Raw genomic sequence first — 24,117 nt, forward strand, 5'->3', positions numbered from 1 at the left:
TTATCTCAGAGCATCCCTTTGATGAAGCATCAGTAGTAGTGCAGATGGACAAGAAGCGACTGGCAAAGTAACAAATGGACCCCATGCTCTTTAATGGTCAGTCCTAGATTTATTCACAGGTGGAAGGATTGTGGACAAATAATAAGGACAATGAAAGTTCCAAATGTCTTAAAAGAGTGCCTAAAGTATTGGCTAAGAATACAATCATCAGTGAAGTAGTTAAACATAAAAGAAACAGTAGCTGGAATAGTCCAACAAAAAAGCACTCGCTAAAAAATGACACTCAAAAATACAAATTTATTTAGCACTTTCAACTACAACTGGAATATTGCTTTATTGGTGGCAAGAAGAGGAGCCTTCCAGGAAAACAAATCTGGGTCTAACAGGGATGACTGAAGGCTGAGATGAAGGATCTGCTAGCAAAAGTCAAATTTAAGGTCCCATGTAAGGCAACATTGACTAAGGCTAGGCTCAAAAGTAATATTAGTATAGTGAAGAATATAAGTAGGGAGGCCACTGACTTATAGAATAAAAATTATGTATATAGATGGTAGGTTACTTGTGGCAGTGAAATTTCTTGTGGATGGGCACACAAAGGACTGATTCAAAAGATGTTTCAGTATTTTTATGAGCCTATTAGCAATAACCTAAGATTCAAGGGGGGGGGGGATATAGCTTTGTTTCCTGAGGTCCTTCCTGTAAGTAATGAGGACATCATAATAGAACTGGAGGTGCCAATTTCACAGCATAAACTTTTTAAGTGGCAATTAGGAAGTTGAAAGGGAAGAACTCACCTGGCCCAGATATTTTTCCTATTGGTACTGTGACTGGTATATACTTAGTTCTTGGTTTTAGATACGTATGAATATTTTTTCAACTAAGTTATCTTTCTCCTGGGTCCAGAGATGTTATTGTTGTACTTTGTGCTAAATTAAACCTCAGGAAGGAAAAAACAAGGATCATCTACACAGTTGTCTCGATGTGTATACCTAGATATACTGGTTAGTATACACACGATTTGTGGTTGCTATGTACTTTTACCCAGGTGGGGGGTGAACCATCCCGTCTCCTGCCACAGTCTTGCTCCTTGATATAAACAAAGCCTTTGACTGCCAAGAACAGGACTTTCTAAACTGAATGAAGCTGATGAGTTTGTCCAAGTTTTATACCTTAAATAAAGATTTTATAAAAGAACTCTTCAGCCAGATTAGCTCTATACACTTGTTACTCATTTGGGGTGTCCTATACACCCCTTTTGTTTTCCCTGGCCATTGAGCCCCTTTTGAAAGCTTCACTGTGTGCTCAGACATAGGGAGATTTTATTAAGCCTCTGATCTTCTCAAGTGTGCAACTTTTCTAACTGATTGTACCTTTGGTTGTGATGGACTGCTATAGCTGTTTCAATAACATTAGCAGGATTTTTAAACATTTTAGAGATATTTCAGGGATCTTTGTTAAAAAAGCAAATACTGCATACATGAAGCTAAATGAGGTACCTGCTGTTTGGATTTCTGTTTACAGCAGGTACATAATAACATAAGTATTTCTGTTTTATGAATAGGGCCACAAAGTGGGACTTGGTCAGAGATATATGACATACCGTACTCCCCAAGTAAAATGCCTATGAGTAAGTAGGGCTAAGTTTCATGTATCCCTTGCTTCAGGAATATATATATTGTAAAGATGGATCCCCTGGCAGTGATCCTGCATTCCATTAGACTCATTATTAAACTGCATACATAGATGCTAAGAAGCATATGGGATAGTTAAAGATGCAGGGCTGATTTGCTATTTTTTCTTAGATTTATACCTTAGGAGTAATGTTGCTGAAGGCAAGCCATGGGTGAAAGCATTAGTGAAAATGCTGGGGCATGTATCATTTCTATGATAGTGCCAGATGGGCTGGGCAGACATAAACAGTTCGTGTGTGACCTTAGTACTTTTATCCCTACTGTATGGAAATTCATGAACTGAAAGAAGTATAGAATGGCAGTGAGGACCACTTCCTTCCTTCCTTCCTTCCTTCCTTCCTTCCTTCCTTCCTTTAGTCAGGTAGTGCATATAAGAAGGTCTGCTACAGGTTCTTGCATGCCAGTGGCTCCCAGCACAGTTCCTTGCTGCCACTTGCTTGAACAGGCTATTTCTCAAATTACCACTAACTTCAGCACTTATAACTACTTAGCCATCTCAACACCCTAGCCTATGGCACTGTATAGCCCTAATAGAACCCGAAATGTAATCCTAATATTCCCTTCTGCTCCCTTACCCTAAGATTTCCTTCCTGCTCCCTAAAACTAAAATCTTCTTCCCAGTCCCTAACCCTGACTCCCTTCTTACTCCCTAACCCTAATACACCCTTCACATTCTGAAAACCTAAAATAACCCTCCTGCTCCCTAAACCTAAAACTCCATTCCCGACCAGTGCCCTAATCCACACTACCACCCACTCCCAAGCCCTCACCTCGGTTGCTGCACTTACCTCCCTTGACGTCAAATAATGCATTTGGGTAAGCTGCGGCAGCTGCTTGCTTGAACTGATATTGGAGTTTGAGCACAAGCAGCAGCCTCCCTAAGCTACAAGATGCTGAAGTCCTTATTTTCAAAACAGGAGTCTTCAAGCTCTTGGGACACAAGTGCCTGTAGTGTTCCCCAAAATGCTACATAAACTGTTAGTCAGAATTGTTAATTCCCATTCTTTTTGCCATAATGTAAATGTATGAACAATTTTTAAAATTGCAACATTCAATGACTATGAACATAAAATAAGCCATCCGTGGTGATGTATATTTACTTGCAAAAGTATTGTTTCCTCATCTATGCCAATCCAGTTTCCTTATGTAGTGTGATGACATATTATGCCTTAAAACAATAGTCATAAACTTACAGTGTTTAACCCATCTCTGAATTCTTGTTGCTGGCATTGTAGACAAACTTTTTGATTACTAAGCAATATTAATAAAGGTGATTTTTCACTAACTGACTTGAATTTTGTATTCAGTTTTATCAGTAAATTTTCTTTACTCCACAAATTAAAACAAAGAGTGAGAAGTTATGACCTCATCAGCACAGCACAAGCAGAAGATTGTTTTTTCTGTGTGACCTTCTCACTCTTTGGTTTAATTTGTTATTTGGGATATTTTGCATTCACCCTAATGGTAATGGCCATCAGCTGAGTATAACAGCCATGTGTTTCTTATGCTTAGTCAAACACAGTGCTTGTGCTGTGCTGATGAGGTCATAACAAGGCCGAGATATGTGATAGTGTGCACACGCACATGGCTGTCATACCTCCACACTTCCGTAGACTAACAAGCAAATCCTGCAATATTTGGGGGTGTCAAACACTAGACAAAATGAAATTCTTTATATGGTGCCCTAAAGGCAGTTAAACATGTAATAGAGCAAGTTTTGCAACATAGTCAATGTAGGGTAGGAGGAACTATAGACAGCAGGGATTCTCTTTATATTGTGCCTTAAAGTAACTTAAAATCTAATAGAACACGTTTTGGGGCAAGGGAATACTAGACATCAGTGATAATCTTTACATCGTGCCCTAAACACTGAAAACGATTCAAACCATGTACTTATGACACTCAGAAGTTACTTTTTAGCAGAGGTTTAATTCTCAGTACTACTACTAGACACCAGGGATACTCTTAGATATTAACATAAATAAATTTAAAGTAAAACTAGGGATAGGTTTCTAACCCTGTACTCTGGGCGTACCGCTCAGCTCTTTAGCAGACCGTTAGTCCTTTGTGCCACCACTAGATCCCAGGGAGCCTCTTAATATATTACCTTAAGTCTTTGTGAAAAAAGTGATAGTGAAAGGGAGGAGAGAATTTCAAACCTGCATCCTTGGCACAGAAATCAGCTAGTGAAGCCATAGCTGTAACCCTCTAGGCCAACTGAGGAGTGAGTGTACAACTTTTCATTTTTTATGCTATAAGAAGTTTGAAACCTAATGTATGTATTATTGACTGACTAATTATTTGTGAGTTATGAGGGACACTGCAGGTATAAGAGGCAAACTCAGGAACATTTTGCCAAAATAGAGATAAATGATAGGGATGGGGGGTGCATCTGTGTGTGAGGGTTAACGTTCATTTAAATGTCTGTGCTAAGGCTTCACTACACTAGATGACACCAAGGATAGTCTTAAACTATTACTGGGACTCACTTAAAAAGCAAAGAGTGTAACGTGGCTAACATCACAATGCACTTTACTAAGAAGAATGAAACTCTAATGTCTAGCATTACTGAGTGACTGTAAGGAAACATGAGGGGAAGGATAAAAATAAGGGATATTCTATGGTGTGTACATGCACGCGTGCACACGTGTGTGTGTGTGTGTGTGTGTGTGTGTGTGTGTGTGTGTGTGTGTGTGTGTGTGTATCTATATATCTCTATCTACATCTATATATGGGTCTGCTTCCTCTGATCATCGAAGACCAGGGGATCAATGTTTTGAAATATTGAACCTACGAATAAAAAAATCTAAAGCGTGAAACTTCTTAGTTCATACATTTGAAGGGGGGCAAGCCTACCTGCTATTTAAATATAGCAACTCTCACATCACACTAAAGTGATGAGAATGGTAAAGTTCCCACTCTGCATTGTACAACGATATCCAGTCATAAGGTTCAATATGTCAAAACGTTGATCATCTGACCTTCACAGATCAGCGATTCGATGTTCTGAAATTTTGATCCTTCGAAGGAGACCCAGAGAGAGTGTGAGAGAGAGCTTCTTTTATTGTTATGAAATTGAAGACGTGATATCTTTTCAAATTTCTCAAAGTATTCCTATAAACTGTTCTTTATCAAGATAAGTTAAAGTTAGTAGTATATAGCCTGCATATAATAACAGTTCTGAGGTATAATTGTCATTAGTCCTAAAGCCTTCTACAGATTTATTTTCACATAGGAAATTCAACAATAGTTTGAGTGCTAACACCAATAATATGGGGAAATAAACAACCTTGCTTTTTCTCTTTTCTGTCACTCAGGATAAATGTAAATGTACCCCAATTCTGACATATGATAAACTATTACACATTAAACACCAAAAATCAAACACAAAATGTATCACACAGTTAGAAAAACTATACAAATAATCATAAATAAATCACACCATGCTATAGTAACCAAAAGTTGCTTTAGGTGTAGAGATAACATTTTGAACAAGTTCTTCTTCAGACATTAAAATAATTTACTACAAACTTTAAGATTTTCATGAAAAATCCAAATCTTTGTAATTTAATAATCAACAAATATTAATAAAGATAAAATTATTTTAATACTAGTCATGTATGGAGTGCTGTGATTATGCTCAAAAAATGGCTAAATTACATATTAGTTTAGTGCTTCTATAGCCTGAAAACTGACCTTAATAATGTTTAGAGGGGTGCTTAACAATAACTAATCACCCCAGGTGCTGTTAACATTGAGTCTGCACTAAAAGCAGACAGGACTGACCGGAAAACGGCAACAGACAGGACAAAAAATGGCTTTGTTTTAACTCCTGTTTTAGCCTACTGTCTGTTAAAGTACACACAGCATTTTCAGTTACTCTCTTTCCCCTATACCTAAGGATGTCAACCACTTCCAAACTACTTTTCTGGCTTTAAAAGCTGGCACAACATATCCCGTTTTTTTTTTTTTTTTACTTTTTATGTTTGTTAATCCAGCTTTTGACTAATTAGTAGTACATGGAGCAGATGAATCTCAATGCACTACAAAGGATTAAAAGTGGATGTCCTTCATGCTCTAGAAAAGTTTCTTGGCATCCATAACTTGACCATTTAATATTTACATTACGATTGGAGACCCATTCCTATTTCTCTATATTATGCCTGTCTATTATAAACTCCCTTTGATCTCCCTTCTTATTCATTTTAACCTATTTAAAAAGATGTATATGAATATTTTATTTCAAAACATGTCGATATGAGCAGCATACATCTGAATTCTTAACTTGAGTTAGAAATGTATATCACCATGAAGGGGAAATCATATCCATATTTTGTACATACATAAAAAACTGTTCCCTTATTAAGTAGAAAATATTATATGCAGTAATGTGTATATCTTAGGAATTAACCCCTCTATTTTTTCACATTGTTTTCTGTTAATCTTTTTACTTCATTATTTATCTCTGATAAAGTTATATATTTACTTATATATCATATAGGCTATTTATTCAGTCTCTTCTTTATAGTGAAATTTGAAAATCTTTCTGTTTCCTGTTTTGAGTATTGGATTTGAATTACCATTAATGTTCTCATAATGTGTCTATTAAGATTCTCTACATATGTGTTTGGCAAAACCAGAAAAAAAAATATTTGGAGAACTTTGCCTTGAGACACTCTAAGCTGTATTTGTGAAAAAAAAAGTATAAGAATTCACAAGCATGTCAATAACCTCTCTAACATGAAAGCTAAATCTAAAAGTTTAAATATTCTTCTCATGGAATTTATCAATTTCTTATCCAGTTAGTTAATCCTTATTCAGCTATTCCCTCTACTGTATTACTATAACATTTACACACTAACTATACATCAGAAAGATGCTACCACAGAAGAAGAAGGACCATGGATTTCTATTACATATTTAAACATTAGCATATCTTGAACAAATACTAAGCAAATAGGAGTGGTGGATGAAGGGACAAGGAGAGAGAAGAAAAAAAACAGAGAGAAACAATTATATTTGTTTCCAGTATCATTGTCATAATCTCATATATTTTATTGTGCGTATATATTGAATAACCTAATAGCATAATAAAACCAGAGTTGATACAAAAAAATATTGAATAACCTAATAGCACAATCGAACCAGAGTTGATACAAAAAAAAAACATAACCAACCACACAATCCATCATAAACTCACATGAATGTTCAAATGTGCCACACTGAGCTGACATGCATTTAAACACGTGCAATTCAAAACCATTATATACCACAAGCTCTCACTCTATCACATAATTACATACACTGTAACAATAATAACACATACCACACACATTAACTGGCATACTATCACATTAACACAGCTGTTTTGCAAAGGGCAAGCCACTACACCCCTACAACTTTATATATAACAATACCAAAAGCATACAACATCAGGGAATGCACATATTCCCAATCTTCACTATACTTGATCTTGTATACAGAATTACTTCCCTTTTCAATGTGTTGTGCACTTCATCAGGACACAGCTTAGGATGTTCAGCATACTGTTGTCTCAATTATTTCAACAGCACCTTTTATTTTATATAGTCAATTATCTTTTCTTTTCTTTTTTATTTCTTTTCTATTCCTTAAATAAACCATTAGTTTTCCATAAAATGCATTGCATTTCTCCATGTCTCTCTACATCACTTCTATATACCCCACTTAATGTATGAAATAAGGACATGTCCTTGCAGAAGAATCATTTGTATTTCTTCCATTATGAAAAATTATTGCCAATAAGGTAGAATGAAAAATATTTCTTCTTATGTCACCTCGCAAAATAAAATACGATATATTGGCATCCTTCCTTCAGTATTCATTTTCCTTGTATCTGTGTAGATTTATGAACTATAACGTATACATATGGAAAATGAGAAATAAAATATTAAATGAAACAGAAAAGTATAAAGAAGAAGTATATAAGGTGCATGTTGTAATCAAGGGTATATGCATATCCCCAGGTAACAATGCTAAAACACTGGAAGATATTGTCTTAAGGGCCTCCTCAAAACTCCATCATGGAAGCATGATACTGGGTGAAGTTAATATAGACTGGCAAAATATATACCACAAACAACTCTCCACACAAAAGAAATTCAAAACTACTGGCACAGATCCACAAACGTTTTATTCTCTAGCACCTCAGTATAAAACCTTCAAGGAGTAATAAAATATAACAAACAAACAGTACCTTATATACACATATCAGACAATCAGTTATTCAATTACATAGTCAAATAATTGAATAAAGCACTTCCAATTAATTTCCACATTTAACCCTGCAGAAATCAGTGTGTCATGCTTTAAAATAAAAATAGACTCTATATAAAAATTGTTCTTTAAGTAAAGTTTCATCTTTATTTCTTAAATGTATCTGTTCTAAAATGTTACCTTGTAACAGTGAAGAATCACTGTTATGTTTATCCTTGAAATGAGAGGCTATAGTTTTATCTTCTCTCTGATTTTTAATATCTCTAATATGTTCCACCAATCTTATTTTGAACATTCTCTTTGTCTCCCCAATGTAAAAAAAGATTGCATGCACATTTTAAAACATAAATAACCCCTCTGCTGTTACAAGAAAACAAACCATTTGGTGTAAACCTAATCTTTTTAATATATTTTAAAAACCCACCACATGTTTACAAACAGAACAAGTGTTACAATGAAGGGTTCCAACAGTCACTCGAGAATTATCAATGTCAATACTTGGTAAAACAAAATTACCATGTACTAACATGTCTTTAAGATTTCTCCCTCGTCTATAATACATCAAAGGTTGTCTCTCCAATATCTTACATAAATCTTCGTCCCCCAAAAGAAAATTCCAATAATGTTCCATTATTCTGCATTTTTCCTCACTTTTGATATTATAAGTAGAAACAAAATACATCTGATCTTTCTTATTATCACAACTATTAATACACATCTTCTTATATTTCCTTCCAGTTGGTTTATTGTCCATTCCTACCTCTATGTTTTTTTGTATAGCTTCATTTATTATATCAATTTTATATCCCCTATTTCGAAACATTTTGGCAGATTCTTCTATTTCCTTTAATAGATCTTCTCTATCACTACAAATTCTAGATAATCTTAAAAAATTCACCATATGGCAATGCTGCCAAAAGATGAGGGGGATATCAACTAGTGACATATAGATATTGACTCCCATCTAGAAACTTTTTATGTACCCAAGTATAAATTTCCTCACTATCTATTCCATGCAAAATCAGATCTAAATATGTTACACTCTTTCCATGTTGTAGTCCATCGAATGGCAAGCTATATCTATTAAGTTGTAAATCTGAAATAAACTGGGAAACTTCTGCCATCCCTCCTTCACTGATGAAAATCAAATCATTTGTGCATCAATAATAATGTTTAACATATTTTTTTCATAAAATTATGTTTATATAAACATTCTAATTCAAAATGATCCATAAACAAATGTGCGTACATGGGGGCAAAAGGTGCCCTCATGGCAGTACCCTGCTTTTGTCTAAATAATTAATTATTAAATATAAAAAAATATTTGTCAAACAAAAATGTACCAAATCTACAATATAATTAGGATTATCTCCCAAAAAATAGAACAAAGAATGCAATCCATCATTATGTGTAATCAATGTATATAAACTTTTAACATCTAAAGTTATCCAATACATATCCTTGTTCCATGTTAGAGAGGAAATTTTGCTTAAAAAATCGAAACTATCCTTAACATAGGAAGGAATCTTTAAGACATGTGGGAGTAACAATTTCGGTAATAAAAGCCCAACATTATGTAGAAAATACTTACAGGCTGAAATAATTGTATGTCCTGGCGGATGATCTATATCCTTAGGTATTTTGGGCAAACAAAAAATGTAGCTAAAACACAGCCTTCATTGTTAAATTTCTTCTGTATATCATCCTGTGACAGACAACCTAATCTAACACCCTTATGTAGTAAACTCTGAAATTCCATAATAGCGTCTTTATAAATGTTATTTTCACTAACTTCATAAACTTCTTCATTTGACAAGTGGTCTAAACACATTTTATAATACTTTTGGAAATGCATTATACCTATTTTGTTTCCTTTGTCCACTGGCTTTATGACTAAATCTTTCCTTTCCTTAAGTTCCTGTAAAGCCTTCCATTCATGCAACGTTAAATTATAACAGATATTATTTTTATCATCTAACAAATCCTTTCACACTCCATTTACAGCAAAGTTCAACATGGAACTAAAATGCATAACACTTTAATTAGTGTATGGAGGAATGAACTTGCTTTTAACAGGAATAGAAGAAGTATCAATAAGACAATAAGCATTACTCTGTAAATACTCTACACTCTGATTCAAATCCAGACAACAAGAATAAAAACTCTCATTCACTGATTCTAATTCATCATTGCTCAGCAGATTATTAACAGAATTCGCAAAGAACATTTTCAAATGTAGTTTACGAACAAAACGGAAAATTTCCTGTTTTAAAACATGTCTTCTCGGTAGCACATTAGGGATAAATCTCAACCCCAAATTTAGAACAGAGAACTATTCCTGAGATAAATTACATCCAGACAAATTTACAACCACATTAAAGTCCTTAACACAACAGTCACTGCCATCTACTTCTTTTAGTAAATTGCTGCTGGGACGGGAATAGCTGTTAACCATTTCCTTTGCTGTTACTATTGGACCCATTACGTCCTTGCTTACGATTGAAATATTCTCTGTTGTTGCCCCCTTCCCTCCAAAAATGGCATTCATGTTCCATTGGCTGTTGGGCAACCGGTAAGGGAGGATATTCATTATCTTCACTATCGCGAACTACACTGTGATCTGCTCACTCTGAGGAAGTAAAAGACACTGAGTGAAGCTTTTTAAAACTTCCACATTTCCGTTGCTGTTTCCCACATTGCTGATTGGCTTGTGAGACAAAGGCCCACTCATTTTCATTATCCCTGATATCTCTGAGCAGTTTTGCTTTTTTGTATTCAACCAATTCGGTCTCAAGAGAGTTTAATTTAATATTAACCCTCTCCATTAAATTATTCAAGTTACGGGAGTTAACAGAACTTGTAATCTCAACTGATAAAGTCTGCAACTCCTGTTTTAATTTTTGTTGCTTGAGTTGATCATGCTCAAGCAAAACAGAGAGCCAGTCCATGACACAACTGTGGACTGCTGCAACCCAATGGTCACGAAACACTTTATCCAAAGCATAGTTAATGTCAAAAGGATTACTGGAGCTCTTCACAAAGCGGACACCTCTGAGTGTAATATTCAAACTATAATATGTATATAAACATACTATAACTATACAAAAAATATAATATGTATGTAAACTATAATGGCAAACTATATAGTCTGAAAATCCAAGCAATAATATACATCTTTTCAAGTCCATCCTTCTTATAACCACACCAACTAGATATACCAAGCCAATACCATACAATCCACCTTTGTCTGGATTCTAACATCCTCTCCAAGTCAAGTATTATTCCATGGAACTCTGTTAGGCAGCCTAAGTGATCACTTACCTACCTACACCATAAAGTACCAAAGAAGCAACCCCAAAACAAATCATTAAAGCCTGGTAAGAAAATTGTTTTTCGCAAAAACACTTTTATGAATACACCACATCTCTTTAACTATGACTCACTAAATACTCCCCCGTTCATAATGTTGGCTGTAAGTTCAATTACATCTTCTTAGGCATGCTAAACACACTGTGTCCCCTCAGAATTAAAACAGTCAAAGCTAAACCTTCCCCATGGCTATCCTTAGCAACTAAACAGCTCATGAAACAAAGAGACAGAGCATGGAAGGTTTGTACAAAAAAATAAAACAACTCCCACTTTACTAGCATATAAACAATTAAGGAACTCAACAAAACAACTTATCAGCAAAGATAAGAAAGCCTATTACTCAGCCAGTAAAAACAAACACTAATAATAGAAAACTGTTCTGGGCCTCAATCAATAAACAGTGAAATTAAGGTCAAGTTTCAGAGCCACCACCAATCACACTGATACAAAATTATGCCATAGCAAACAGTTCAGTACCCACGTTATACAGACAGTTCAGTCATTAACCAACCAGGTAACTTATCAAGCTTTTAATGTCCGTACTAGTCAAATAGCCTAGTAAATAATAGATATAATGGTGATGTAAGTTTTTGCTGAAGTGTTCTCAGGTCATTATTATTAATTCTGTCTCCTCACTGTGCTTTGTTTAAATCCAGTTTGCATAGTTCTTTTTCAGTATAATAATTTGATTGCAGTATCTGAGGTTACCTGGATGTCACTAGGGCAATTTATCACCTCCTTTGTGGAGCCAAACTGTTTTGACTAAGATTTTGTAAATATAGTTATAATCTGTTGTGTTTGAGAATAAATTTTAGACTCTGCAAACAGTTTATCGATTTGTATATCCTTACTCCTTCCACATCTTATATGTCTACAAAATGGTTTCCTATTATGCTCAATATCTTTATAAATTTTTCTTCAGTTTCTTAATCTTGTCTCATATTATGCTTAATTTGTTTGTTCAGCTTCTTTGTTTCAGTTTTCAAAGTTGGAGTTCAACCTCTTTTCCATTTCTTATATTTTTTGTCTCTCACTTTAATCAGGTATCTTGTTTTTATAGAAATATATCGCATCTATATTACAACATTGAAGCTTTAGTTAATCGAATAACTAAATCTCGATCTTGTAATATCAAAAGCTAAAACTGTCGAATGGCCAATTCAACGAATCAAAAAAAAACTTTACATCCAAAATTGCCCCCCACACTACCTAAATATACCAACTCTGAGATTGCCCCAAATTGGAGAAATGGTCATTCTCCACAGAACTGCCAAGGGAAGTGTTTTCCAGGGTTAAATCTGTCGTTCAACATTTTACGGTTTCGATATTACAAGTTCGAGCTTTACTTATTTGATTAAGTAAAGCTTCGCTCATGTAATATAGAACCAATATATCCACCTGACATTGTATGCCTAGATCCTGATGTTAAACATTTTTTTTTTTTTGCACTCAAACAATTTCTCTTTCAAAACTTCCCACATTTCTTTTGCAGTTTTTCCACATAATGCATCTCTCCAATTAGTTTTACATAGTGACTTCTTCGCTTCCATATAATCTGTTATTAATCTTCTGTGCATTGGTTTATATTTCAGTTTGGCAGAATTATCCAGTGACTTCAACAGAGCTTCTGCACATACAGCAGATGCAAAGGCCAAAAAAACAAGCAAAACCAACGAAGCAACAAAATCAGCCAGCACTCCAGTTGTGAGATAAAATGATCAAAATTTATTTATTAATTATTGAAGCAGCCCAAAACAATTCCTGCATGATAATGCAGCCAACAATTCAGAGCAATAAACAGACCAGTTTTGGCATGCTAGCCTTCATCAGTGTATCCTGAACCAAAGAGTACACTGATGAAGACTAGCATGCTAAAAGCGGACTACTTATTGCTCTGAATTGTTGACTGCATTATTATGCAGGAATTGATTTGGGCTGCTTCAATAATTAATAAATACATTTAGAATTATACAGCAACAATTTAACCCTTATAACCCCATGATCACTGCATATCAGTGGTGCTATAACTTGACACAAAGTAAAAGTCATTTCTTTAGAAGCACAGAAAATGTCTAGTATGTTCCATTCTCTGGTAGTTTTTTTTTTTTTTACAATCTGAAGCAATTGTTGTTCTTGAAGATATGTTATGAATAATTGCCTTACTAATTTTGTCACATCAATATTGTTCCAGTCTGTTTCTGATCCCAGCCACTATTATTCTTCCCTCCTGCTAGCTGGAATTTTGCAAAGAATTAGATGTCGTTTGTATATCAGACTGTGCCGATGGAGAGTCTTACTGGGGATCTGAAAAGACAGGGAAAACCAACCCGCCCAGACTGAGTGTGTTCCCTGTGTGCTCTTAAGGGAAATTATACTTGATGCAGAGCTGCATCTGGAAATACTGAGTGTATCCATTTGTATTCCAAGTGAACATCCCTCTCCAATGTCAATGGTGAGGATTCAGGCTCCTTGACTACTGACCCAGTGTGGGGATGTCACAATCTGAACTTCACCTTTACTTTTGTTTATGTCCTTCTTCTTCTTTTTCTTTTTCTTTTTTTTTGACTTCCTACCATTGGCCATCAGCTGCCACTGGCTCCTTTCCTCAATCACTGGATCCACCAGAGCCACCTTACCCTTCCCCCAGGCTTAACATGACCCATGTCCAGGGCCAGTGAAGAGATCAAGGACACTGGTGCAGAATCATACTGTGGCACCCAGTTGCAGCCTTATAAGCTCCATAATCACTGTCTTTGGCAGGTGCAAGCAGATTTCTGAACATGTGCAACCTCTTGACCAAGTAGTATACTGCTTACAGCATGGAGCTCACCAGGCTCTTAATGCTGCAGTTACAGTAAGCCTAAGCTGTCTCCCCCAACACAGGAGGGGCAAACCAATGTTCATAGGTAGGTACTAGGCTATCGGCCCAAGGACCTAAGTAAGCCTAGCCAACAAAGTTCCTTGGCTTACACCAACACAAGAAAGTTAATTTCCTGTGCCCCTGTCGAGCAGAGCTACAGAAGTGATCCCTGGGGTGTATTTCCTATTTCCCATCCACTCATCAAGATTTTTCTTGAAGAGTGTTAATGAGGAACTTTGCTTGACATAGATGGGTAGCTTGTTCCAGAGTATGGAAAGTCTCTGGGACAGGAATCTATTCCTCCAGCAAGTCTTGTTTATTGTGGTGACAAGGTTTAGGTCCCTAGAGCGTGTAGCTCAGAGGGATTGGGATTTCTTTAGGTGTAGCATGTCCAACAGCTCTGGGTTTGACATAGCTTCATATGTTAGACAGAGATCACCTCAGAGTAGGAGATATGCTACAGAATAAAGCTGGAGTTTTTTGAGACGATCAGTGTAGGGCATCTGTTTGAGGCCAGAAATTCTCTTTGTGAGGTACTTCTGTGGCCTTTCCAGCTGCTGCAGATGTCTTGTGAGGTACATTCCAAAAGGGCCATTGTACTCTATAATGGGTCTAATGAGTGTTGAGTAGAGGGGAACAATGACCACATTTTTCCTGGATGAGAACCCTTTTGTGATGAGGTGTGCTATGTAGAAGGATTTCCTGACTACTGTGGCAATGTGATTATCAAAGGAGAGACTACTGTCCACCTGGGTCCCAAGGTCTCTTATTACACATTCGGTGTTAAGAAGACTGCCGTCTATGTGGTAGTTCATGGGTACAGAGTTTTTACCAAAGGGGATAACAATGCACTTTTTGGCATTGAGCTTGAGGCCATGGCTCTGACACCAGGCATCTGTCTCAGTGAGGCCCTTCTGTAGGATGTCCACATCATTTGGGGACTTGACTATAGCTCCTAGTTTGCAGTCATCTGTGAACTTCATTAGCCAGAGGTCTTCTATGTTAGCCTGTACTTCAGAGAAGTAGATATCAAACAGGAGAGGTCCCAGGACTGAACTCTGTGGTACTCCACTTGTCACTGGTTTGAAGTCAGATTTGGAGTCTGCAACTTTTACAGTGTGGGTTCTGTCAGTGAGCCAGTTAGCAACCCATCTTGTGACGTAGGGATTTATACCTAGTTTAGTGAGTTTAGCTATAATTCAGTCATTATGTCAGTTGCTCATTCCCTTCCTCCCCCACCCAGCTCCTTCAGAGCCTGTACCACTAGTTGAACTCATGTCATATGAGGCATAGTAAGGGCTTTGTCCCTCTGCATCACAGGGCTGAACAGAGCAGTTAGAAAAATACTACCCTTGTCACCAGTAACCCATGTGGAAGCTACTCTTGTGCTGCATGTAAGAGTGGTATGTATATGAGCTGTAGATTCATTCGCAATGAACCCCTGTTGAATTTTCTAAATTTTTAAAAGACATTTGATGTTTCTAAACACTAAACTTGTAATAGTGTGTTTCTAGTATGCACTGCTCAATGTATTAACTGGCAAACCTTCTATGTGGTTAAAATCACACAGCAGCTCTGACAGAGAATTTATGAGCACATATATTCCATTAAAATAAACAATGTTCACAATACCTTATACAACTCACCTTTCACAAGTCTGTGTTCTTTGTTGTTGATCATGTTCAACCACGTGTCATATGGGTAGATTTAAACAATTTATTATAAATTTAAAAAATGAATGGAAAGTGTATTTTTAAGTTTTTTATCAACACAATGACTTTAAACTTCACTTTTACACGTTTCTAGTACGTATGTTGCATATAAGTATTTTGTATATTTATGTGTTTTTCATGTGACTGGTAATGTGATTCCATAATGTAATATATAATTCACTAATGGATTTTATTAACATGGTAGTTTATTCTGATGAAGTTCTGAACTGATAGAATAAAAGTGCTTAACTCAATAAAGTATCTTGACCCTGTGGATGTTTTATTGTTTTTAATGGTCTATCTAGTTCATCCTAAGCCCCTCAGATTGTAAATTGGCTGTTACAGAATTATTAACACAGTAGTTCTAAGGAAAATTTCCCATGGAGTAGCCAGGCATGTACAAGCATATACTTTTCAAAAATAAAATCTAGATGATTGTCACTGTTGATGTGATACCCAACTCCAGGTACAAAATGTGAAAAAGGGAGTTGATGGCGATGTTGAAAATACTAACTGAAAACAAAAACAATCAATAAAAAACATAGCTTTCCCTAGACAGCTATTAAGCTGAGGCACCAAGGGAATAAACTGCTTTGAAGAAATCAGGGTCATTATTTGACTTTTTTAAAATAATTTGCTTGTTATATACAAAAAGATGTGCGAGAATTTAGTTTTGGAATACATATTTCTCATTGTTTATGGTTACATGTTTTGGAAGTGACTTTGCTTTTTAAACTACCTGGTTGGCTGAAAGAATTGTAATTTAAGATTTTTTTCTGGAAGGGAGTAGAGGCTGCTCTTGCATGGAAGAGGGCTACATTCTGAAAGTCAACTTACAGTACCAGTCCTGGCTATACCATTGGTTGATTCTGCCTGTCTCTCACTGTTAGTAGTAATTTCGACTATCTTACTTCTAGGATTTGATGTTTCCACATAAAGGAATTCAGGATTTTTGTGCTAACGAATAATTCATTCTAAACTTCACTTTCCAAAATGAATGCCTAAACATTCTTGCATGGTACTCTCTGTCTTGGAGACTGTCACAGTGCTTATACCTTGTCAAAACTTCCAAAATATGTAATCACTTTAGGGCAACTACCTTTGTTACTCTGGTACCTAGGCTATGAAAACACCCAACAACAGAACTACATCAAACCAGCCAAAATGCCCCCTTTCAGGAATGAACTGAAAAAAAATCAGTTTGGCAACTGGATATGCAGTTGTAATGCCATCTCAAACTGAAAAGGGTCCATTCCCTTCCTCTCATGGCTGATCAGCACTCCTCAACATAATGCAAAACATAATTCTTATACCTCAAACCCTCTTCAAGTAATTTAATCATTCTTCTTTTTCTTACATGCAGTCTAATTAAATCAACAGAAATATCTTGGTTTCTACGTTACCCTTGCATTCTAAAAAATAACTTCCTTATCATTTACACTTTTAAATGTCAGCTTTCCCAGTTATCTTTAAGATTTACTAGTCAGAAATATGATTTTAGCACTATACTGCTTGCATTTCTTCAGTCTATACCAGTCGCTGATATTCTCAGTTCGCATCGCTACTTTGTTTTCCTAATGCTCATAGTTAATTCTAGGATTGTTGTGCTACTTCTAAAAAGCTAGACTGCTTGTTTGACAAGAATTTATACACCTAATCCTGAAATGTGTATGTAACTTAGCTTATACTTCACTTCCTGGAATCTTACATAGCTTCTGAGTATGCTCACTCTTCATTGGATAAGGATATAAGTGATCTGTTCACAATGAATCTGATGCTTATGCAACATGAATGATAAAACTGACTGCATGCAGTCAATCTGATGTTTAAAAAGTGTGAATAACAAAAATGATTGCGCGTAGTGAATCTGACATTTATACAACATGCATAATAAGAGTAGTGCACAGAGAATCTGATGGTTATTGAGCATAAATGATAAAACTGACTGTGAACAACAAATCTGATGTTATACAACATTAATGTTAACAATGACTGTGCACAGGCAATCTGAAGCTTATACAATATGAATGATAAAACTGACTGAGCGTACTGAATTTTATAGTAACACATTACAAATGAGAAAACTGACTGCACAGTGAATTTGTTGATTATGCAACAGGAATAATAAAATATACTGTGTACAATGAAGCTGATGATTATATAATATAACTAGAACGAGTCACTGTAAACAGTGAATCTGATGTTTATACAACATAAGCACAAAAGGGAGATTGGCTAGGCTTAAAATGGCCCACAAGCACAGCTAGTGTTATACTTGCCTATGAACCTATGAACCTATAAGCAATAAAACTGACTATGCATAGTGAATCTGATGTTTTCATAGCATGAATGATTAAACTGGCTGGGCCCAATGAAGATGGTGGCTGCATCGCATGAATTATTGAACTTACTGTGCAGAGTGATTCTGATGTTTATGCAATCTGCATGATAAAAATGACTGTACACAGAAAATCTGATGGTTATACAATGTGAACGATAAAACTGACTACACAATGAATTTGATGTTTATACAACAAAAATGATAAAACTGACTGTGCACAGTGAATTTGATGGTTACATGGTGTGAATGACTGAACTGACTTAGCACAGTGAATCTGTTGGTTACATGATGTGAATAACTAAACTGACTGCACAATGGATCTAATGGCTACATGATGTGAATGACTGAACTAACTGGGCACAGTGAATCTGATTGTAGCATTATATATATGATAATGTTTATCCTCACTGTATGCTTGTTGCATGGTTCAATGCTACTGAAGATTTCCTCCATTGGTCTGCCCAAAAACGGACCATACCTGGTGGGAACCTCCTTACAAATAAATACAAATATACAGAATGTATAGGCAGGGGTGTAAGTAATTTTTCCTAAAGTTCTTAAAATTGTGTGGATGCCTGATCTCTAAGCAACTTATTGGTTATCCACAGTGCTCTCTCCCTGTCTGTTTCACACACACACACACACACACACACACACACACACACACACACACACACACACACACACACACACACACACACACACACTTTGTTGCTCTGACTCAGAAGAAATTGTTCCTGCTCACAGAGTAATGTGTGTGTTTGCTTCTGTTAAAAGGTTCAGTGACTGCTAGGCAGCTGCTATTTTATCTCCCTTCTTCCTGTGGTCTTTGGAGAAACTAGTGAAAAAAGAATCAAAGAACATCTACCTAATTATGGCACTTATTGTATATATTAATATGGCTTTGAGATATAATACTGACTGCTGTCCGGTCCCTGCATAATACTGCTGTTCATTATATGGACTGGAGATCCTACACAGGAGTTTGCTTGCTGACTGCTATAATATTTGGCTCAGTAACCTAAAATGTATTTTCTACCAAATTTATTTGAAAAGCTTTAGGTTTGTAATTAGACTCACAATTATTTTAACCATATGTTTGCCTGTGCCAATAACTAGAGGTGAGAATCAAACCCCATACCTTGTATTTGTGAGGTTAAGGACCTTAACCATTATGCCAAGTCAGGAATTTCCTCCATATGCCATGTTCTGTTCCTTGCTGCTTAATCAACAAAATTGTGATGTAACTCTTCACTATTTTATGTGTTGACAGCATGATCTTTACAAACTTGTTATATTCTCTTTATAAGAATGATTTGATTTTGGCATAGGCTACTTTATGTTAACGATGTGAAGATGTAGTTTGTTATCTTGGACTTCTCATCCAAAACTCATAATTATGCCTCTAACCTGGCACATCATGGGCAGAGTCATAACACACTTTATCCAAAATGGCATAGTGGCCTACTTTTGACATGGACTAAATGATACTGTTAAGGTGCCAGCCTTTCATGAAGGACTGAGCATGCACACTATTAACCTTAGGTTTAGAAAGGTGTTCAACACTCCTTATTCAACATAAGGGAATAACTGACAAGTTAACAGCATTGCATCTATGCATATGTAACTCAGTGTGAAGAAAACAATGGCTAAGCCAAAGGAAATCACTATATCATTTTTATATCTCACTAGACAATCCAGCCCTTTAGTGAATGTAGTTCTGCTTTTTGATTCTTTCAAACAAATAATTTGAGGCAATTTGAAAAGATACAAGCAAAATCATAGATATGGAAAAACTGAAAGTACTAAAAAATACTAATTCTGTCAAACCAGCTTGCAACCAGTAAACGTAACCAAAACACTAAACTGGAACCAAGGTAGAAACAAAAAGTCCACTATAGCATAGCAAAACACTTTATTTCACGCTTTCGTCATAAGACTTCCTCAGAATTCTTATTATTATTAATTTGAAGCTAGCTTTCATTCTAACTTTCCAGCCCATTTTCAGATTCTTTATATATTTATTCATATATAATACTAATTCATACTGATAATTTCCATATGAACTTTTTATATTTCTATTTATATTGTAACCACCATTGTTTCCCAGTAGTATAATTTCAACACTTTGTAATCCTAAATAATCATAAAATAAAGTCTGTTTGTCAAGTCCAGCATAATCCGTAAAGTAGTGCAGATCCAGTCAGACTTGTTATTCCTGTTCCTGTTCTTTTAACTACAGCACTTTCCCTGAATACTGATATAACAGCTACATGATTGAGAAAAAGTATTAATTCACTTTCTGCTTTTTTATTTTCTTAATTCTTTACTAAAGATAATATAATCTATTTCTGATTTTAACTGTCTTCTTGTATATGCAAATAAGCATTCCTTGCCTAACTGCAAATCAAGGTTTCTTAAAATATCTTGTCCATATCAAATATCATTCTCAATTGTTTTCTATGCCTTAGATCCATTTGCATACCACCTATAAGAATAATAGGCATATTAACCAGAAAGTAACCTTGTATGTCCTTGTAGAGTATGAAATGTTTTGTAAATTTGTACTTGCATATATAGTTATTAGTCTTAACACCACATCATTTCAATAGCAGTCCAGAATTAGCACTCTACCTGGTGTTATTCAGTAAACATTCAGTACACAAAAGGTAGGTATGTTAATAGTAAAAAGCCCAAACATTTATCTTCTTCTAAACACTGTATGACTGTTACCACCCCACATATCTTATATGTAATTTGTTCTGTCCGGCATTTTATATACTTACATCTAATAGGATTATTACATCTACTTTATGGCTGCTACATCATCTTACAACTGCTGTTCATTTTTTCTGAATTACTTATTCTAGTTGCATTTACAGATGCAAGCACAAAGATTATTCTTTACCTTTTTGGATACCAGTTTTCCTCAGCATTTTTTTTCCTTTTTCTATCTCTAACATGAGAACCTATTATCTTAGCTTGGCACTCATCTTCTTCAGGTAATACCTTAAATTTATTTTATTGTTCACAGACCTTTATTTGTAAGGTTTTCCCATGTATCTCATCATCCTTTACCTTATATTTTGTATTTATTTCAAACTCTTCTTCTTCAGTTTCTCGTGTAGAAGTATCAGGTTCTACCTCGCTGTACTCATACACCTTTACCTTTGTAAATCTCCTTGTTTCTATGATAGTCCAACCAAAAATGCCCAACAATATAACATTTGTATTTAATTTCACAAATTTTTTGTATGTGATCCGCTTGCCCACACTGATTATATCTTCGCGTAGTACAATTTAGAAATTAAGCGGGTTGGAATCATGAGATTAAAAAAAAAACATTTTAGGCAGTCCACTATTTCAGTATTTGGGCCTTGGGCTGGCAACCTGAGCCTGTAAAACCTGTACCTGCTATAGAAATAAAGAGCGTTGAACAGTGCTAATTGCCCAATGTATGACATGGTGGGTAAACGGGATAGAGACTATTTCAGTATGTCTTTAAAGCCTTCCATATTCATAATATAAGATAAATGACATAGCTTTGTCTCTTCTTGCTTTAGAGCAGCCCAGGCTTCCGATGCCCCATTCCAAATGTTCCCTGCTGACTCTGTTCATTTCCTGTGTCACATTCTAAGGAGCCCAACCAACTGCTTTCAGCTGTTTTTATAGGTTCCTCCTAGTCCAAATCAGCACACTGTTTTATTGCCTGTGACCATTCCAGAGCATTTTCATCATCTGGTTCAGGCTTCCTCAACAAATGAACCAAGACCTCATTTTTTAATCTGTCAGCTTGCAGTTCTGCATTTAGAACTCCTTATTCGGTAAACAGTTTCTGCTACATTTTACCAAAATATTTATCAGCATTTGCATCTCCACCCTCCAGCTCCAGTAATAAATGTTATTTCTTCTCTATATTGGCTTAAGCACCCTTCCAGCAGCAAGAGTAGGGGAAGTTTCTTAGAGTCTGGGCTAAATTGCCCTAGTCAGTATGAATACTCTCAAGTCTCTCCTGAAAAGAGGTAACTGGTCTAATGGGAGTGGGACTGGGACTAACCCAGATGACAAAAGTGTAAATATACAAATAAATAAATAAATAAAGGTAACATAAAGTAAAAAGAGAAGCCAATAAAACTACAATCTATACAATTCACTAGTAGCAATATACATGATTATTTGTAGAGTAGGAAATGTTGAAATGTTTTAAAGTTTATATTATTTTTAAACAATAATAATGAGTCATTTCACATTTTTTAATCAGCACCAAGGGGGAAGATTTTTCCACAGCCATCCTCAAACAGAAACAGCGCCCCAATCGACTGATTGTAGATGAAGCAATTAATGAGGACAACAGTATTATATCCCTCGCCCAGGTATGTAACAGGTAATTTATGTGAAGTTTTAATGCTCAGAAGTGACAATAAAGAATTGTCTAGGTACAGTCAATACATCTTGTGTCCCTTATCTAGATGTGTGATATGTGAACATATTGCACAGCTGTGACAACATATAAATGTCCAAAAGAAAACAAAGTAGTACTCTTCTGTGTAACAACTGTACAAATTCAAATATTCACAGATGGTGGAACGATTTGAAGTTCTGTCATTTCTTTTTAATGGATTCTGAAATCTACTAATTTATTATGCACTGCTGCAATAGCTGTGTTGATCGGTTAACTGGACACATGGCCAAATATTACAGAGTATCACTTTAAAGTGTGTAAATTGCCTTAAAACTGCATAATATTATATGTGCATATCTTTGGGGGTCGTAAGAGAATGCACCCTTGGTAAAATGTCAGGTATGTTTCTTTTGGGGGTAAACTGGGAGCACTGGATTGCTAAGAAATTTGTTCAGATACATACTAATGGCAGACATCAAATGCAATCCACTGGGCATAGTTTACAGCCACATATTAATTTAACATGTAGGTTATACTCCTAGATCAAACTTAACTTAGCTAAAGAGACAATACAGTGTTTATGCATAGTCTACAAACATTGTAAGCTAAGGCAAAATGAGTTTGGATAACTTAGATGTAATTATAAATGAAAATGTATATTTACACATTAAATATGGTGGAATTAAAAGGAAATAAAAGGAAATAAACTTGTGTGATTTTCTATTGATATTTGATGTAAGATCTATTACAAACATTACACTTTTGATTGTTTGTATGTAAATGACATTGTCTCACTCTGACTGCAGCAAAAGATGGATGAACTTCAACTATTCCGTGGGGATACTGTGGTACTAAAGGGCAAGAAAAGGCGAGAAGCAGTCTGCATTGTCCTGACAGATAACAGCTGCAATGAGGAAAAAGTGCGAATGAACCGAGTAACACGAAATAACCTCAGAGTTCGACTTGGAGATGTTGTGAGGTAAGTATTCTGTATGTGAAAATGTAGTTCCCTGTAAATTTAAAGGTAGTCTTGCACAGCTCATATAAAGGAAAAACTAGCAGTGATGACACTTAAACTCACAATTACATGTTAGCTGTTAGAAATGTAAAAGCCCAGTGGGCACAATGTCCCTTTCAGGGGATGTCTGGGAACACTGTCAGGGAGAGTGACCTGCTCAAAGTCACCCAGTATGCAACCGGATGCTGAGGGACTCAAACCCTGGAATACAAGGTGCAATTCATTAACAACTAATCTCCTTAATCAGCTACATTAACTGCCAGCCATGACAGTGAAGTCAACAAAATGCATCAAGAGAGATGGTTAAAATAGTAGAACATGAAGGAGACAGGAACATGGTAATACAGAGGAATAATGTCAGTTGGGAAGCTGGTAGGAGCTAATAACTAGAGTTGAAAGTATCCATGTTCATCTAGTAGTGCATGCATCACAGCTAAAATGGGTACAGAAAAAGAAGTTAGGTCTTACC

At 35.7% G+C, this 24,117-nt stretch overlaps 1 protein-coding gene across 2 annotated transcripts in view; it reads left to right on the forward strand.

The window, feature by feature from the left end:
• The window catches only part of LOC122812206 (transitional endoplasmic reticulum ATPase-like), a 530,874-nt gene that overhangs the window by 49,625 nt on the left and 457,132 nt on the right, over window positions 1-24,117 (forward strand). For both annotated transcript variants that reach the window (XM_044084545.1, XM_044084546.1), the window contains exons 2-3: window positions 22,490-22,601; window positions 23,437-23,609. In XM_044084545.1, the coding sequence (XP_043940480.1) occupies window positions 22,490-22,601; window positions 23,437-23,609 (285 nt within the window). The remainder of the gene's footprint in view (window positions 1-22,489; window positions 22,602-23,436; window positions 23,610-24,117) is intronic.

The sequence above is a fragment of the Protopterus annectens genome, chromosome 9.part0 (genome assembly GCF_019279795.1).
Source record: "Protopterus annectens isolate FY-2018-M chromosome 9.part0, PAN1.0, whole genome shotgun sequence".
In the NCBI taxonomy this organism is placed as follows: Eukaryota; Metazoa; Chordata; order Ceratodontiformes; family Protopteridae; genus Protopterus; species Protopterus annectens.